The following is a 19,058-nucleotide window of genomic DNA, read 5'->3' as shown; positions in this document are numbered from 1 at the left end:
CTCCGGCCCCTGGTTGCCTTAGTAACCTCTTGGCCGCTTTTCCCAGACCTCCCGCGCCGGCAGCGCAAAGATGGAGCCATATAAACCGGAACCCGAGCTCCAGCGCTTTTACCACCGGTTGCTGGGCCCGCTGTCGCTCTTCCCCCGCAAGGCGAGGCGCCCAGAATCTCAGAAGCGCCTCCCGCCGGAGGTCCCGCTGCTGTTGCCCTTGCCGGTCTCCCGGCTGACGGTGGAGTCGTTGTGCCGCCAAGTGTCCAAGCGGCTGGCCAACAGTGGGCTGGCGGTGCGCGTGCCTAATGAAAGCCGACAACGTTTCACTGAGGTCATCCTGGACGAGCTAAAGTGCAGCTGGCAGGAGGCTCCCACTGAACCTAGTCTGAGCCACTTGAACAACCAGAGACTGAGGAAGCGGCTCCTGGCCTACGTACTGCTCAGCAGCGAGCAGCTATTCTTACACTACCTGCACCTGCTGAAGGCCATGTCGACCCGCAGAGGTGTCTTCACTGAATCAGCCACACTCACCCGTTTGACTGCCAGCCTCGCCAGGGACTGCACAATCTTTCTTACCAGCCCTAAGGTCTATCGTTGCCTGCTCGCCGACTTCCTCGCCCTGCTGAAGATAGAACAGGCCCACGGTGGCATGCATAAGCTGCGCCCGGTAGGGCCTACTGGGGCTTTCAAGCTTTACCCTGTCCCGTGGCTTCACAGCACCAGCTTTGCGCAAGTACCAAGCTGCGACCTCAACCTGAACTACCTCATCCAACTCAGCCGCCCGCGGGAGTTTCTCTGTGAGCCTGAACTGGATCCAGTGAAGGAACTGAAGTCCATCCCCCAGCTGAAGGGGAAAAGGCCCCAGCAATGGCTGTCCTCCATGCAGAAAAAGAGAGACAGCAACTTCAGTTCCACACAGATTGTGTCACTGCCCAAGTACTCTGTGACTCCCACCAGCAGGGCTCCCTCCACCTCCTCCCACTTGCCCCTCTACTCCCAGCTCCAGAGGGGCCAGTCCTTGCCCTCTCTGCGTGAGGGCTGGAAACTAGCAGATGAGTTGGGCCTTCCTCCACTCCCCCCTCACCCCTTAACCCCGCTGGTCCTAGTTCCAGAGAGCAAAACAGAGCTGGCAGGGGACACAGTGGCTGAGGACCTGAAGCAGATGATAAAGAACATGAAATTGGAGAGGACTCACTACTCACCCCTGGACTCAGGCCTGCCCCCACCCCTGGGGGCCCTGACCTGCCGCCCAGCTGCAGCTCATCGCATGCAGGAACTGCAGAGAATGCTGAAGAGCCTCGAAGAGGAAGAAGCCACTGGGCGGTGGGGCCTCCAGTGCCCCAAATCCTTTCCACTTCAACCACAGCCAGTGACTGTTACTTTGAAGCTAGGAAATCGGGCTGTGGTCCAGGCAGCTGCTGTGCAGATCTCTGAGAGAAACTTTCTGGATTCCTTCCATGTTGACAGGGCCGGAGTCCTATATAACCACCTGGCTGGTGAACTAGAACCCAAACTTATTGAGGAAATGGATATCAATTTCTCTGTTGGCAATAACATCAGGGAGGTCTACAAGGAGTTGATGAGCCGTGTCTCTCTTGACCACTTCTCTTTTGACCAGGGACCCCTGGTTGAGCCTGCAGCCAATAAAGACTGGTCAGCCTTCCTGTCCTCAGCCTTTCTACATCAAGAAAAACAGTATCGCATCATCAATCCCAAGTTAGCTGGACTTTATCCCCAGAGAGCAAACATTTTACAGTCCTCTGATAAGGCAACCTCCCTCATGTCACTCCAAACAGGCAAAGCCTGGGAGAAGTGGTCAAACAAAGTCTCATGGATGAACTGGTGGAAAACCACCTTGTCTGTGGGTGACTATTTCAAGCACCTCACCAACCAGGAGTCAGATTTCCTCCATGTCATCTTCCAAATGTATGAAGAAGAGGTTCCTGTGGAGGACATAGCCCCTGTCAAAGAGTCCCTAAAGATTCAGTACCCACCTCCCTTGCTGGAAGATGAAGAGCCAGACTTTGTGCCAGGAGAGTGGGATTGGAACACAGTGCTAGGGCACAGGCTAGGAAGTAAGAAGATCAGCCTCCTGGGAGAACCCTACAAAATCCTGAACCTACAGAAGCGTCTGGAGCGCCTGTGGTCCATGCTTGAGGTCCCCGACAAGGACCGGCTGGACATGGCCATCAAGTACAGCTCCAACGCCCGTCTGAGGCAGCTGCCTTCATTGGTGAGTGCCTGGGAGCAAGCCCTGAAGCCCATTCAGTTGCGGGAGATGTTGCTGGGGAGACTAGAATGGTTTGAGCGACAAGCCTCTGATCCCAACCGCTTCTTCCAAAAGACTGACGTGGGCCTGAGTCGCTTCCTGGAGGAGAATCAATTCCGAAACCGTCTACACAGGAAGATCAATCTAGTGCAGGCTCCTTTGGCTTCCCTCCTGGAGGAGATTGAGTTAATCTTTGGTGAGCCAGTAACGTTCAAAGGGCGGCGATACCTGGACAAGATGAAGCATGACAAGGTGGAGATGCTCTACTGGCTACAGCAGCGACACCGGGTCCGCCACCTGACCCAGGGTCGGAAGGCCTCTCACCAGGCGGGGCTGTTCAAGAAGCCCAGCAGCCAGCCTTTAATAACTCCTGGGAATACTCCCATTACTCAGTGATAATTCCAAGTGCCCTCCCATCCCTCCCTCACCCCCATACACCCGGCAGATCCTCCAGATGTCTTGACCGCTTCAGAAGACAAATTATCTGGGAGTGCGGGATTCGGGAACATTGTGCTCCCAACTACCAAGGGACTGAGACTAATACTTTATTTTGACTGTAAAGTGCTCATAAAAGAATCCCCAAGCCCAGAAACCCAATATTCACATTTATTTCAAGCCATTCACACCACAGCCAAAATCTCATACATCCAAAAAAATTGAGACCATCTGTTGGATTTCATCGTAATGAAATGTCAGACGGAGGCAAACCTTCACCTTTGGAATACCCCAGCTTAGCAGTTATCACACTACATTTAAATTGGCCGATTAGAGTCCCAAATCAAGAGGTTCTATGACATGATGCTTAAGAGCCAGGGCCCTGGAGTTAGAAGACGATCTAAATCCTGGCTTTGTAACCTCAGGCAAATTCCCTAACTTCCCTGACCCTCGACCATCATAAGATGAAGAGGTTGGGTCCAGGTTGTCACTTCCACTTCTAGGATCCTGTTGGTAGAGCTCAAAACTTGTATTACATTTTTACCAGTTAACACAAGCACGTGGTACAGAGAACACAAGGGTATATACTGAAAGGGGAGTCTCCTTCCCGTCTCAACCTCCCATACCTCAGTTTCCCTCTCTGGGGAACTGTAAACACCTACGTTACTCAGCAGAAACAGACCATAAGCCATAAACATGGTACCTGAGCTCACTGAATAATAGAATGGTAGGAGGTGATAAACACTGCAGACTAAAGAAAAAGGAGTCTAAGGTAAGGAGACAAAGGCTGAGGGATGTTGTTTTAATGAGGATGGTCAGTACAGGCCTCACTGGGAAGGGAAGGTTTGAGCGAAGGCCTGAAGGAGGGAAGAAGTGAGCCCTGTGGACATCGAGGATAACTCCCTTGACACCCACTACAAAGCGCTAGGCAGGCAGGTTCCTGGAGTGTTCCAGAAAAGCAAAGTGGCCATACGGGTGGAGCAGAGCAAGGGGGAAAGATGAGTCAGAGCGGTCATAACGGGATGCCAGGGGGCAGGTTAGATTATGTAAGGCCTCATAGGCTATTGTATGAACTAGTTCAGAGAGAGCCTATGCATATCTGAGCATGTTTGCATATGTTATCTATGCGTACGTGTATAACTACACGAGTAGTAGCACACTATACTGCTGTTTTGCCCCCTTTCTTGTTTTACCTAGCATTCCTGGAGCTCATTCCGCATCAGTACACATGGAGCTGCCTTATACTCATGATAGCTATATAGTATTTCACTGTTTGTATTCTTTTTATTATTCAACTAGTCCCACCTTAATGGACATTTACAAACACAAAATTCTCTAGAAAACATCCTTGTTCATCTATTTAGAATGTGTAACTATTTCTATAGTTTAAATTCCTGAAAGTGGAATTATGTATAAGCATTTACATAAAAGCCTAAGCATTTGTAATTTTGTTAAGATATTACTGATTGCCCTCCACAAAGGTGGTAACAATTTGCAGTATCATTAACGTTGCATGACTATATTTCTTTCCCCACTCTCCAATAGAATGTTATCAAATTTTTCAACCTTTACCATCTAGTAGGTGAAAAATAGTATCTCATTTGAGTTGTGTTCTCATTTCTCTTATGAGTGAGGTTGCATCTTTCATATGTTTAAAAGCTGTTTGTATTTCCTTTTCCATAAAATGCCCATGTGCTTTGCCCACTTTTCAACTGATGTTGACTATCTTTTTCTTGATTTTTCAGAGCTCTTTATATATTCGGGAAATTCAGCTAACATGTTAGTAGTTAACACTTATTAAGTTCTTACCTTATGCAGAACACTTTCCCTACATGATTTCTGAGACTCCTCACAACTACCTTGTAAAGTACACATTTTAATAATATTTTGTGCTGAGGAAATGAAGGCTCAGATAGGTGAAGTAACTTACCCAGGGTCATAAAGGTAGTGAATGGGAGAGCAGGACCCGAGCCCATGTCTGTCTGACCCAGAAGCCTACCTGTGTCTTTTTGGCATACTGATTCTGAGAGATATGGTAAAACTCTTAGACGCAGCCTGTCTTACCTGCCTGCATAGGTATTGTGAATGCCTCTGATTTCCTTCACTCATCATTGGCTGACACATAAACTTCCACTTTGTTTTCCCAATAAAACAGCATTTCTCAAGCGTTTCCACCCCCATTCCCCTTAGAATGGAGGAACACAATCAAGCATTTTGATCAGGTATGAGGGATTGGGGTCGGGGAAGGTATGAGGGTGGAGGGAAGTCGTGCTAGCTAGACTGAGGCCTGAGAAATTTATAAAGTCTTTTATTTTTGAAATTTATGCAAAATTTGTATTCTACTCCATAGTATGTCCATTTTTTAAATATAAAAATGATGCTTGAAATTACTTACTTTGAATTAAACCGGCCCTCGAGGTAGCTATGCTGTATTTAGTGTTTATATTGTGGCTTCATGTCTCTCCTGCATAATGCTGAATTCTCCAGAAGTTACACATAACCCAGGTGAGAAACACTTTACAGCAGGGATCAGCAAACTTTTTCTGTATAGGGCCAGATAGTAAATATTTTAGGCTTTGTGAGTGATATGTTCTCTCTCACAAGGCTCAACTTTGCTTTTGTTGTGTGAAAGTAATTATAGACAATAGGTTAAGTAAATGGGGCAAGGCTGTGTTCCAATAAAATTGTATTTGCAAAAACAGGGCCAGATTTGGCCCTCATACTGTAGTTTGCTAACCAAATACCAGCGCATCAGCCCCTGTAAAAAGCAAAGACAGTCAGGAGCAGCGAGATAGGAAGCTTAGTGCAGCCATTTCCCAAAGTGTGTTGCATAGTAAATGAATTCTGGGTGATAGTCCTTGCATGAGGGTTCCGTGGACAAATAAACGTATGCATTTGCATTTCTGCATTCCCTCAGAGACCAATACATATTAGCATATTGAAAGCTCTGATAGGTCTTGCAAAAAATACAGTTGTTAAACTTTGACCAAAGAACCCTTTTATCCCTTGATAGCCATTAAGATTACTGGGAAATAAGTTTTGGGTAACAGTATCTCACTGTGAATTAGTCCTTTGGAATTCTCACTGACGGTTCTAGATAGGGTTAGTGCCCAGAGATAGGACAGGGAGGGTACATTCCTAAGCACACAGGCCCAGTTGAGATTTCTGGATCTCAAGTGGCATAAAAGGGATCTTAAAACCCAAGACAGGATTGAGATGAGAAGCCAAAGGAGGTGGAGACTCTTAGGACTGCTTGAAAACACTCCGTCAGTAGATTCTGCCCTTCTAGCAGGTGTTCGGATATGGAAATACAGAGACCTAGGACCTCCTCTCCCGAAGTTCCGGACCTAAACCCATGGCTGTGTGATCCCCCACTGCTGATCCTATTTGTGGTTTATAAAGTGCTTTTCACGTTCATTCAGGTGAGAAGCAGTTGAATACGACTTGCTCCTGAAGTGGCGGAGTCTCAGCGTCAACCCAGGTCTGGGAACCTCAGATCCTTGGCCCCGGCTGTCTGGCTGCCGTGGGGATCCTTGCGCCTTGCCAAGCTGCCTGCAGCCAGAGGCCCCGACCCCATCCCAGCGAACGCAGCTGTTTGCCAGGTGTCACGCTCAGGTGCTCTAAGGATATTATTTCATTTTTCAAAAAGATTTTATTATTTTGAGAGAGAGAGAGAGCACGACTGGAGGCAGAGAGAATCTCAGCCAGACTCCACACTCAGAGCAGAGCCCGACATGGGGCTCAATCCCAGGACCCCGAGATCATGACCTGAGCCCAAATTAAGAGTCGGACGCTTAAGCAACTGAGCCACCCAGTCGCCCCAGGTTATTATTTCATTTAATCCTCACAACAATCTTGCAAAGCAAGAGGAGCCATTATTACCTCCCTCTAGGGAAACAGGACTCTAGGATAACTGGATGAAAATCAATTCTCTAAATTCCTGAGAATTTCTGTAGACATTTTAGTTTTGTGCCAGAGGCCAACAATACAACTAGGATGATTTGCTGCAACCCTTTTGCTGCCCAGGCAGGGGCAGGGACCAAGCCCATAAGAGTCCAGTATCTTCTCTATTTGTTACATTAAAAGGATGGCTCGTTCATTCGCATATTTAAATATGTACTTATTAGTTATCTAAATTAACATGAATCTCATTAGATATTAACAGAAATAACATATTTTTATAAAATATAACTTTTCCCAAACAAAAAACATAGTGAAGCAGTTTTACTCTTTTGCAAATCTTTTTAATGTCTGGCTTAATGGAAGATAGCTGGATTCCTTATCTGTTTCTGCATACATCTGTTGGAATATCCAGAGGTCACGTAGCCTCTGGAAAACTCTCTACTTAGGAGAGAGTGAGGGTAGAAAAGGCAAATAATGTCTAAGCAATATTATGAAAATAGTTTAGACACCATGAAACCCCAGAAAGGGTCTGGGGCCCCTGTTTGTATTTTTTGTTTAAGTAGAAGAAGGGGCAGACATGGGGACAAAGGCAGGGTGAGGGTGGTAGTAGGAGCAGTGGGGCATTTTGGATCGGGGGACTGGCCAGTTGCTGGGGCAAGGGCAGTAGACGTGGGGGAAGGGTCGATTGACCAGGAATGTCTGTTTGTTTATAAAATGTCAAGGGCAAGGCCAGAGATAAAACTACAACTTAAAAGAAAAAAAATCAGAGGGTCGCCTGGGTGGCTCAGTCGGTTAAGCGTCTGCCTTCAGTTCAGGTCATGATCCCAGGGTCCTGGAATCGAGTCCGGAATCAGGCTTCTTGCTCAGCGGGGAACCTGCTTCTCCCTCTGTCTCCGCCTGCCGCTCCCTGTGTTTGTGCTCTCTCTTTCTCTCTCTGTGTGTAGAAAGAAAGAAAGAAAGAAAGAAAGAAAGAAAGAAAGAAAGAAAGAAAGAAAGAAAGAAAGGAAGGAAGAAAGAGGAAGAAAGAAAGGGAAGAAAGAAAAAAGGAAAAATTTCATCATCTGTCTGCTGAACAAGCAGATTGGCTTTTGGGTGGTCTGGCCACTCTGGGAAGCTGAGAAGCTGAGAGCTGAAACCAAGTGCTGAGACACACAGGGACTGGGTGAGGGGGTGGGTGGGGAGCCAGATCTGAGCCCAGGTGTTTCTAACTCCACTAAGCCCACAGCCCCACCCCTCTTGACGTTTCTGCGTTTGGTCCACCTTTTCCTTGTCTTATCATTGACCAAACACTTTTCTTCACGTTGACTCACTTTTTAAGCTTATTTTAGAAGGCACTTTAATGGGCTCCATGCACAGCGTGGATCCTACTTTAAAAAAAAAAAAAAAAGAGGGGTGCCTGGGTGGCTCAGTGGGTTAAGTGTCCAACTCCTGATTTCAGCTCGAGTCACGGTTTCAGGGTCGTGGAATCAAGTCCTGCGTCGGGCTCCGAGCTCAGCGGGGAGTCTGCTTGGGATTCTCCTCTCTCCCTCTGACCCTCCCCCCTGCTGTACTGTCTCTCACTCTCTCTCTCTCCAAAATGGATAAATAAATCTTTAAAAAAAAGGGGGAAAAAGGCAATTTAAATCATATTAGCTAATACCTGATAGTGATTATTAAGCGCCAGACTTGGTTCTAAACATTTTACACACAGTAATTCATTTAGTCCTCATTGCAATGCAATGAGGTAGGTACTACTATTATTTCAAGGTCCAGATGGGGAAACTGAGGCACAGAGTGGTTATATGACTTGTCCAAGGTCACAAAACTAGGAACACTGCAGTCTGAATTCAGACCCAGGGGTCTGACTCCCAAATACACTCCCTTAACCACTATACTGTTTCTTACCATAAAATCTAGAAAACAAGTCTGCCCAGTTGAAAGCCCATAGGATGATTCTGTATACGATCAAATACCTGACTCATTATTGCCTGTACCCTGAGGAAATCAGGCTCTCAGCCGACGGGATTCTCGGAAATGACTCTGAGGCCCTCAGCAGGATTCTTTCAGGTCTAGAACCCTTTGCCTGAGCCTCTCGCAAGGGCCAGACGCTCTGCCTGGGGGAGGGAGGAGGGAAACTGGAGGAAACCAGAGAGACCTAGTCCCTGTTGGCTGAGGAATTTAAAGTTTAGTAGGGAAGATAATTTCAATAATGTAGCAAGTAAAGGGCCCAGTGGTACCCCCAAAACGGGCACTCAGCAGAGCTGGGGGTGGAGGAACAGTGGTGAGGGAGAGACTCCCAGGGGAGGCTACACCCATGCAGGATCTAGTTTCTAGAAAGTTGAGCAGGAGTTATCAGGCACATGGTGGCAGAGGAGAGGAGACCTTTCTGTGTCCAGAATGCGCAAAAGAATGGACCATGAGTATGGTGTATGTGGAAGAAGTACAAGAACACTGGCATTAACAGCCTCTAAAATTCCTGGAGGGGAGGGGGCTGTAGGGGAAGGCAGGGCCAGCTAGAATTTGGGCTTTGCTGTGTAGGTGGTGGGAAGCCATGTGTTCCTCAGCAAATGCCTACTGACCACCTGCTCCATGATACCACAAAAACAATACAGATGGGGTGGGGGGCACCTGGGTGGCTCATCTGTTAAGCGTCTGCCTTTGGTTCAGGTCATGATCTCGGGGTCCTGGGATCAAGCCCTGCATGGGGCTCCCTGCCCAGCGAGGAGTTGGCTTCTATCTCTCCCCCTACCCCCCACTTGTGCGCTTTCTCTCTCTCTCTCAAATAAATAAGTTTTTAAAGATTTTGCTTATTTATTTGACAGAGAGATAGAAAGAGCCAGAGAGCACAAAAGAGAGGGGAATGGCAGAGGGAGAAAGTATAGCAGGTTCCCCACTGAGCAGGAAGCCCAATGCAGGGCTCGACCCCAGGACCCTGGGATAATAACCTGAGCCGAAGGCAGATGCTCAACTGACTGAGCCACCCGGGCACCCCAATAAAATCTTTGAAAAAAACACGGACAGGGTTAGGGGCACCTGGGTGGCTCAGTCGGTTGAGCATCCAACTCTTGGTTTTGGCTCAGGTCATGAACTCAGGGTCCTGAGATTGAGCCCCGAGTCGGGCTCCATACTCAATGTGGAGTCTGCTTCGGATTCTCTCTCTCTCTCTCTCTCTCTCTCCCCACCCCTGCCCCTGCTCACTCTTTCTCAAATAAATGAATAAATAAATGAAATCTTAAAAAAATACAGACAGGGATCCCCCGCGTTCTGGTGAGCGAGACACAAACTGTTGTGCAGGGAAAACAAATCGTACGTGAGATGATGACAAGCGTTATGAGGGAAAACAAGCAAAAAGGGCAATAGAAAGTTCAGAGAGTAGCAATTTAAAATACGGGATCAGAGGAGGGAGTATTTGAGCAGAGACTGGAAGGAGCAGAAGGAGCCGTGTGATATCTGGGGAAAGAACATTCTAGGCGGGCACTCGTATAAGGGCAAAAGCCTTGAGGTATGTGTGTGCCTGGTGGGTCTAAGGAGGCTGGTGTTGCCAGAATGGCGTAAACCAGGTGGAGAATGCTTGGGAATTAGGTCGGAGAAAGAATGGGGTTTTAACAGGCTTTATTCAGAGAGGTGATATTTGGCTGCGCCGTGGGTGATGGTGAGCAGACTGCCAGGCTGGAGGTAAGCAGACCAGGGAGCAGAGCCACGGCATTAGGATGACGAGTGGGAGTGGAGTGTTTCAGAAGCAAATCTGGCGGCATCTGGTGCTGCCTGGGTGGGGGGCGAGGGCAGGGAGTCAAGGACTCCTGGGTGTGTCTGGCTTGGGCCTCTGGTGGAGCCCTTTTGAGATGGGGAGATGGAGGGTTCGGTGGGAGTGGGGTGGGACAGGGGTAAAAGAAGATGATGAGGTCAGCCCTCAAAAGGTTAAGTTTGAGGTGCCTGCAGGGCATCCAAGCAGAGATCCAGAGGCTCATGTTTCTTCCTAGACTCTGACAGAAACTCTGATAAAGATAGGACTCCTCTAGAACAGCGTGCTTATCCACATGTCTTGTGTAGCTCCTCTCATTTCTCAAATCTGTAATTTTCTAGGCTATTTTTAGAGTGAAAGTATCAGTCTGGGACCTAAAATATATGTAGAAATGATTGGTTTAAAATTGTACCAAGGCTACACTTTTTTAAAAAGCTATTAATTACTAAATATGAAGTCCACCTAATACCTAACAACATCGAGGTAGGCATTGCTATGGACTAAATGTTTGTGTCCCCCACAAACTCATATATTGAAGCTCTAACCCCCAATCTGCTGGTATTTGGAGGTGGGGCCTGTGGGGGGTAATTAGGGTTAGATGGGGTGATGAGTGAAAGACAACTCACGAAATAGGAGGAAATATTTGCAAATTACATACCTGCTAAGGGAATTGTATCTAGAATATATTAAAAAAAAAAAAAAACCCAAACTCTCACAACTCAAAAATAAAAAGACAACCTAATTTTTATTTTTTTAAAAAGATTTTATTTATTTATTTGACACAGAGAGAGAGCACAAGCAGGGGGAGGGGCAGAGGGAGAGGGAGAAGCAGGCTCCCCACCGAGCAAGGACACCCATGCAGGACTGAATCCCAGGACCCTGGGGATCATGACCTGAGCTGAAGGCAGATGCTGAACCGACTGAGCCACCCGGGTGCCCTAGTTTCAGATTTTAAGCTGCTGTAGTTCATTTGACCAAATCCTCCAAATAACAACTTGTTGGCTAAGTAAAGCAGAGATTGAAGGGGTGTCCGTTGAGAAGTTCTTAAGATGTCAACCTCTTCTAGGCCTGAAGGCCTCAGATCACCTGGAGATGACCTTTTTAAATTAAAAGATAATTCCCGTGACGTGACGGGTGTAGCCCACGCGCCAAGGAAGCACTAGCTATGCATTATTATTATCGCTGTGATTGGGTGACTCTTCTTAGTTATGCAACAGTGAGTTAAATTCATTCTTGGATTAGGGTCTAACAGGAATCTTTTGAGGCTCTCCAAAGCTGCTGTAGCCTGAGGTTTTGGCCACAAAGCAGGGAAGCTATGAATCAATTTATGCACGAAGATTTGGGGCACTTGGGGGTGCAGGAATGGAAGGTCAGTACCTTAACCCTTAGCCTGATGATTCAGCCAGGGAGACCTGGAAGTGGACCATAGCTCTTCACTCAAGGCTGAGACATGGCCCCCAAGATAAATTCACCTCCAGGAAAAGAGTTGGGGCTCAAGACCTAGGGTCCAGAATCTCTACCCAGCCAGCCAGCCAGCCAGCCAGCCAGTCAGCCAGCCAATCATCTGGTCATTCAACAAATACTAGAGCAAACTCACTAAGGGTCAAGGCAGCACCATTTTCTTTTTTTTTTTTTTAAAGATTTTATTTATTTATTCAACAGAGATAGAGACAGCCAGCGAGAGAGGGAACACAAGCAGGGGGAGTGGGAGAGGAAGAAGTAGGCTCATAGCGGAAGAGCCTGATGTGGGGCTCGATCCCATAACGCCAGGATCACGCCCTGAGCCGAAGGCAGATGCTTAACCGCTGTGCCACCCAGGCGCCCCAAGGCAGCACCATTTTCTGACCCTTGTTGGTCTTAGTTCCTCACCTATGTTGTAACATCTGATCAAATGCACCCATGTCCCATATTAAATAATATTCTGCCGCAAAAATTTTTAAAAGGAATGTTATAGTTTTGCCTTTGAAATTATCTGACTTCATGTAACTTGTTTAAATTATGATTTGCTGTGACTTTTTTTTTTTAAGATTTTATTTATTCATTTGAGAGAGAGAGAGAGAGCCAGCGAGAGAGGGAACACAAGCGGGGGAGTGGGAGAGGAAGAAGCAGGCTCCCAGTGGAGAGGCCTGATGTGGGGCTCGATCCCCGACGCCAGAATCACGCCCTGAGCTGAAGGCAGACGCTTAACGACTGCACCACCCAGGCGCCCCTGCTGTGACGTTTTTAAGCAGTCATCCTGTATACTCCAGATGGTCTTGTGTTGAGAAATTATAACTCAAAAATCCTTCTCACTTATACCAAAATATTTATGAATATCAAGTTCAGCAATAAAGTTCATGAAATGACTTTATTCTACAGGCATTTAGTTAAATAGAAAGCAATTTTTACTTTTTAAAAAACTTTGGATTCAGGGGCACCTGGGTGGCTCAGTCGTTAAGCATCTGCCTTCGGCTTAGGGTGTGATCCCAGAGTCCCGGGATCGAGCCCCGCATCGGGCTCCTTGCCCACTGGGAGCCTGCTTCTTCCTCTCCCACTCCCCCTGCTTGTGTTCCCTCTCTTGCTGGCTGTCTCTCTCTCTGTCAAATAAATAAATAAATAAATAAATAAATAAATAAATAAAACTTTGGATTCAGTAAAAAATTTTTTCCAGACTCTTACATTTTCACAGGCCCTGGACAGTTCAGAAGTCTATGGTGTCCGATGGGAAAAATGGCCCTGAGGGTCAGGCATCTCGGGGATAAAAACAGAGGGGAAGGGGGCAGTCAAGGTCCCTGCTCTCTGTTTACAGTCCAGTGGGAATAAGCAAATAAGGACATGTTATGACAAATGCTGAAAGGTGTAAAACGTTCTGAGTTAGAGGGAGGGGGGCTCCTTTAGACGTGGTGGTCCTACTCTGAAGAAATAGCATTTAGGTGGAGACTGGATAATGGGAAGTAATGTGACGTCTGCAGAACAGAATTCTCTCCAGGCAGAAGAAACAAAGGCCCTGAAACAGGGAAGTACTTAGCCTGTGGATAGGGAAGGGGTGACTGTGGCAGGGGCATAGTGAGGGGTGGCGAGAGAGGCATGAGATGAGTTCAGACAGGAAGGAGGGACCAGGACATGCCCAGCCTAACAGGTCATGGGATGGAGCTTGGATTTCATTCTAAGTGCAGGATGTCACTTAGGCTGGTGTTCCTGGGAAGCAGATTCTGAGATGGATATTGGCAGGCAGGAGGTCTGTTAGGGGTGCTCTCAGGATCAAAGCCAAGGAAAGAGAGGGAAAAGAGACAAGACTGGGCAGAGAGAGAGGTCGAGCTGCTTATGCAGTCTTACTGGATACTGTTCCTGACCCTGCAGGGGGTTCTGAAGTTGGGTGCCGTTCAGATTTCTCATTAGGTGGCAGCTGCTTGGGGGAGGGAAGCATGACAATCCCCGAGGAGCTGACAGGCGAGGGCAGCACTCCCAGTAGCTGGACACGACACCAAGTCCATTCACAAAGGGGGCTCTGGTCTGCACATCACAGCACACACTTGGTCCCATTTATGTTTAAGGAGGTCCCTCTGGCTGCTTCATGGAGAGGAAATTACTGCGGGCAGGAGTGGATCCAGTCAGGCAAGCGATGATGGTGGCTGGGTCATGAGCGGCCGCCATGGGAATGGAGATAAGTGGATGAACTGGGAGATATTGGGAGGTGAATCCAGAGCACTTGAAAATGGGTTCGATGTGGGACATGATGGAAAGGGAAGAATCAAGGACACTTCCCATCTGTGGACCGACCCACTGCGGGAACAGTGACGCCCTATGCTAAGATGGAGGATTCCGGAAGTGTGCTGGGGATTAAAACCATACGCAGTTTTGGCCAAGTTTGAGATCCGAGAGTTGACGTCAAGAAGGTAGCCAGTACACTGCTTTAGTTTTTAGATGCGTGTAAGGGACGTGAATTCGGACTAATTTTCATCCAGGGATGCCAGACTCTTCTCTGGCCCTGCTTCCCTGGCTCAGGGATTGTGCTTTGAAAGACAGCGGCTGCGTAGGAGGTGAGCGGGCACAGGGACAGCGTCCTTAACTTCTTGCAAAGATCTCGGCACTCGGAATGTCCAGGACCGAACCTCAACAGCGCCACCGTGTGGTGGTGATGAGTCACAGCGGCAGTCCGAGACTCCAGACCCCTGGGTGGGGCGGCGAGAGGTCCGCCCACGGCCAGGGCCTCACACACCAGGTCCCACCACTGGCTATTTCGGACTGAGTAAATCAGTGAGGATTCTGGACAACTTAGAGCTGGGAGGGAGAGGAGGGGCCTCAAAATACAGACATAGCTAGGCAATGGCGTCTGAGGAATTAAGAAAGATACAAGGGTTTTAGTGTACCCGTGCCATACAGAAATGGATTTATAGAGTAAATGTATTTGACAGCTACCATTCAAGGAGCACGTATGAGAGAGGCCTGTGATCTCATTCAGTCTACAAGGACGCTGAGGCCCAGAGAGGTGAAAAGATGTGTCTCAAGTCACGTAGTAGTCAGCTTAGCCTACCAGTGGATCTCAACTGTGTCAGATCCAACAGGCCATTTAACAACAAATGTTTTGCAATGCCCTGCACCCCCAGCATCTAGAGAGTGCCTCGTGCGTAACAGGCACTTGGCCTGTGTTTGTTAAATGAACGAAATGAAATTTATAGATCATATCCTACCTACCCACATAATTTTAAAAGTCAAGGGAAAATAAAATGAAACTAATCTGTCCTATAGAAATCTGCATTTCCACATGTACACGCCCAGTCAGGATCACATGAGAAGATATAACTGAAGCGATCGTTGAGAACTGAGTAGCTCCAAACAGGCTGATCCAGGCATGTTGCCTACAGAGACACAGTCCCCTGAAATGCTGAATGCCCTTAGTAAAGATCTGGACTCATACGAGGAAAATTCTCTTGATTTACCCTTCAGTAGCATTCTTGAATAATTCAGTGTATACTAAACTGTGCACATAACATTATGTGTTTACACATACAACAGCATTAAGGTACTCGGTGTAGATGATTATAAACAGGTTTTTTCCACTTGCTTAGATGACTGGTGGGACATTAGGAAGTTGTGTAGGACATGGAACAATTCTCAGTAATGTGGATCCATCCCAATCATTGAAGGACGTTAGGAATCTCTGGTCACTGTCTGCTAAGGACCAGAAGAACCCCATCAACGTGCTAACCAAAAGCACCCCTGCCAATTTCCAATTCCAAATTTCCAGGGACAGCAGATCTCCCTTTGAGACTTCCAGTATGTTAAAAGCCCAAATGTCTACGCTTTGCTCTGGTGATCTTTTCCTCTTTCAGGGGCCCTCGCAAAGACCTGGGCTTCCACACTCTTACTTCTCCTCCCTCCCTTTAGGATTCTCTCTGCAAGTGGTTTTTGGTTTTGTTTTTCTTTTTTGTTTTGTTTTTGCTAGAAGGTTAGAACTGATGTGATAAATGATATAGTTTTGGAACACAGGTGAGTTTTGGTGGGGTGAGGTCCGGAGCCGACGACCAAGAAAGAATTCTTGAGATGTCTTCAGTGCAAAATGGTGGTTTCATTAAAGCACGGGGACAGGACCCGTGCGGAGAAAGAGCTGCTGCACCAGGGTCGTGATGGGTAGTCTGATTATATAGGTGGGAGTTGGGGGTAAGGAAAAAGGGAGGTTTTCAAAAGAATTTTTGTACGCTACAGAGGACCTGCAAGATACTGGAGGCCCCGCCATGGTCAAGTTAAGGTTGTTGTTCCCTCTAGCAAAGCATTAACATTAAAGACAGTTGGGAGTTTCCTTCTGGAAATTAGGTTATTGATAAGAACGCTTTTTTCTTGTAAATCACTAAGACATTTGTAAACTGAGGGAGATAACAGATCTTGCAGGACTGTGATCTCATTAGTTAACCATTTGTTTTTCCTTCCCTTAGTTTTAGGGCAGCCAGGAGTGCCTGAGGAACGTCACACATATCCCACCTGATTCAGGGTGTCAGCTTGTGCTTTGCCCTCAGCTTGCCTTCTGCTTCCTCATCGTAAATGAGGTACATTTCTATCTTCCCATTTCTACAAAAAAGAGTCAGAGGGGTGAAGTAACTTCCTCATAGTCACGGAGCCAATCTGAAGTGGCAGAAGCAGAATTAGAACCCAGGTCCGTCCATCTGCCTCTAAAGCCTGGGATTTTGCCATCTTTTCTAATTCCTCGTCACTGTCTTCCATTTCCCAGTCCCAGAAGATTTCTGTCATTGTGGGGAACCAAGGCTCAGAGGGGTCTGGTATGTGCCCAGACCGTGCAGTTGTTAAACGTCATTCTCATAAATCAGGTTAGCATTTGCAGAAGGAAACCCCGTGGTTTGCTCCCCTGTCCTTTCTAGGCCATGTCCATCTGGCCATGACCTGGGTATTGCTCTGTCTCCTAGATATTTTCATTTCTGGGCAGCATGTGCCTCAGAGTAAATGGTGCAGACCTTCTCAGACCCTAGGGGCCGAAGAACATAAACTAAACCCCTCAGTCTGGGACTTAGGAATGAGCAGCAAGCAGCTGCCATTTCATTGAAAACTCAGGTCTTAAAAGATGTGCTGCAAATTTTACACACCATCTCAAATATTTTGGGGGCATGCCCTAATAGAACATAAATTTTAAAATTAAAAAAAAAAAAGGGTTGCCTGGGTGGCTCGGTCAGTAAAGCATCTGCTTTCGGCTCAGGTCATGATCCCAGGGTCCTGCTCAGCGGGGAGCCTGCTTCTCCCTCTCCCTCTGCCTCTCTCCCCTGCCTGTGCTCTCTCTTTCTGTCTCTCTCTCAAATAAATAAATAAATAAAATCTTAAAAGTAAATAAATAAAAATAAAATGAAAAAAAAATAAATAAAATGACCTTCAGCCCCGTGTGGAAAGTGATGCGGGCAGGCGTACTTTTTCCAAGTTCTCCTAAGATTCACCACATATTCCACATTCCTTACCTAGGCCTCCTGAAGCCAAACCTGCGACCTTGCATTGTCAGCTCCTCCCCCTCTCCCCCCACCCCTTGCCCCCAGGTGATCTTGGGATTGGTGGTGGGCTCCTTGCTCAGCAGGGAGTCTGTTTCTCCCTCTGCCTCTCTTCCCTGCTTGTGCTCTCTGTCTCTCCCACAAAGAAATAAATAAAATCTTAAAAAGAAAAAAAAAGCACAGGCTGACACCCTGCAACCTCCCCCCATCCCACTCGTGGGTGGGACATGTGTGATTTCTTCCAGGGATCTCCCACCTAAATGTTAATGCTTTGCTGGGGGTGGGGGGAGGGATAACCTTGACAATGGCAAGATCCCTAGTATCTTGTAGGTTGGTCCTCTTTAGCATACGACAGTTCTTTTGAAAACTCCCTTTTCCTTGGGTCCCCAACTCCCGAGTATATCATCACCACTCCTCAAGCCCCCGGTGCAGTCACTCTTTCTGCCCATAGGTCGTGTCCCCGTACCTTAATAAACCACCATTTGCACCCAACATGTCTCAATAATTCTTTCTTGGTCGTCGGCTCCGGACCTCGCCCCACCAAACCTCACCTATATTCTGAAACTGCATCAGCTTTGAGGAAGCAAGTCCATGTTGAGAAGGCCCACGTGGCAAAAAAACAGAGGGCAACTGATTGCCAATCAGACAGCAAACAACTGAGGCCTCGGTCTGGCGGCCTTCAAGGAACTGAGTGCTGCCAGTAACCACTGAGCTCCCAAGCAGATACTTCCCCAGGCCCGTCTCCCAGGCCACTGCAGCCGTGTGATGCATTTTGTGATGTTTCACACAGTAACAGATAACAAACACACCACCCCTCACTTTCCAATCCCTTTGCTCCTGCAATTCTCTCCCCTTGCTCCTGAATCATCAGTATCTCCCTTTCCATTTGGTCACTCGCACCAACCCATAAGCTTGCTCTAGAGTCTGCCATCTTTTTTTTTTTTTTTAAGATTTTATTTATTTGTCAGAGAGAGACAGCACAGCAGGGCGATTGGCAGGCAGAGGGAGAAGCAGGCTCCCTGCTGAGCAAGGAGCCCGATGTGGGACTCGATCCCAGGACCCTGAGATCATGACCTGAGCTGAAGGCAGATGTGTAACCATAGAGTCTGCCATCTTAAAAAATACTCATCCAATGCCTCTTACTTGGCTAGTTATCACTCATTTCCTACTCTCCTCCATGGCAAAACTTCTTCAGATCCTTGTCTCCAGCCATTGGACAATTTCGCAAATCCTCCCCTGAACCCACCACTCTTAGTGAGGTCTCCAGTGACCTACATGTCACCCAATCTAAAGGTCATGTCTCTCTCATCTTACTCGCCTTCTCTGGGGCATTTGACACAGCCAGCCACTTCCTCTTCCTTGAAATACACCCTCTCCCACATGACCTTCTCAGTCTTCCTCCCCACTCATTGTCCACTTCTTTCCAGTCTCCTCCGTTACCTCCCTCTTTCCTACTCAGCTTCTGAATGTTGGCATGCCCCTGCTTTTGGTGCAGACCGCTCAGGTCCAAGGACCCAGAGGGGGTTCTCAAGGACCAGCCAAGAGGGTCCTTGGCTTCACACAGGATGGAAATCAAATGCAAAGCCAGTTGGAGGTAAAAGCAGAGTTCACTGAAGATACAGAGAGAGCAGATACAGGTGGAGTGTCCGGGAGCCTCGGGAAGGAAAGAAGCATGAGTCTTTGGGAGTCTGGAGATTTTATTGAGGATGGCGATCTTGTGTGCATGTCCTCTCAGGCATCCAGGAGCTGGTGGAACGAGGATGAGTGCTCAGGT

The 19,058-nt window shown here is 47.5% G+C and overlaps 1 protein-coding gene across 1 annotated transcript; it reads left to right on the top strand.

Moving 5' to 3' along the window:
- The first annotated feature begins 70 nt into the window (after positions 1–70).
- CCDC87 (coiled-coil domain containing 87) lies at positions 71–2,670 on the top strand. Its single transcript, XM_008709056.2, has one exon. It carries the CDS (start codon positions 71–73, stop codon positions 2,654–2,656), a length of 2,586 nt encoding a protein of 861 aa, XP_008707278.2. The 3' UTR covers positions 2,657–2,670.
- Positions 2,671–19,058: the final 16,388 nt, after the last annotated feature.

The sequence above is a fragment of the Ursus maritimus genome, unplaced genomic scaffold, assembly GCF_017311325.1.
Source record: "Ursus maritimus isolate PB19 unplaced genomic scaffold, ASM1731132v1 scaffold_23, whole genome shotgun sequence".
NCBI classification, from domain to species: Eukaryota; Metazoa; Chordata; class Mammalia; order Carnivora; family Ursidae; genus Ursus; species Ursus maritimus.
Note: the sequence above shows the minus strand (reverse complement) of the source record. Positions and strands in the feature narration are given on the sequence as shown.

Coding starts and splice junctions, on each gene's coding strand:
- CCDC87 (XM_008709056.2), top strand. CDS start 71: ATGGAGCCATATAAACCGGAACCCGAGCTCCAGCGCTTTTACCACCGG.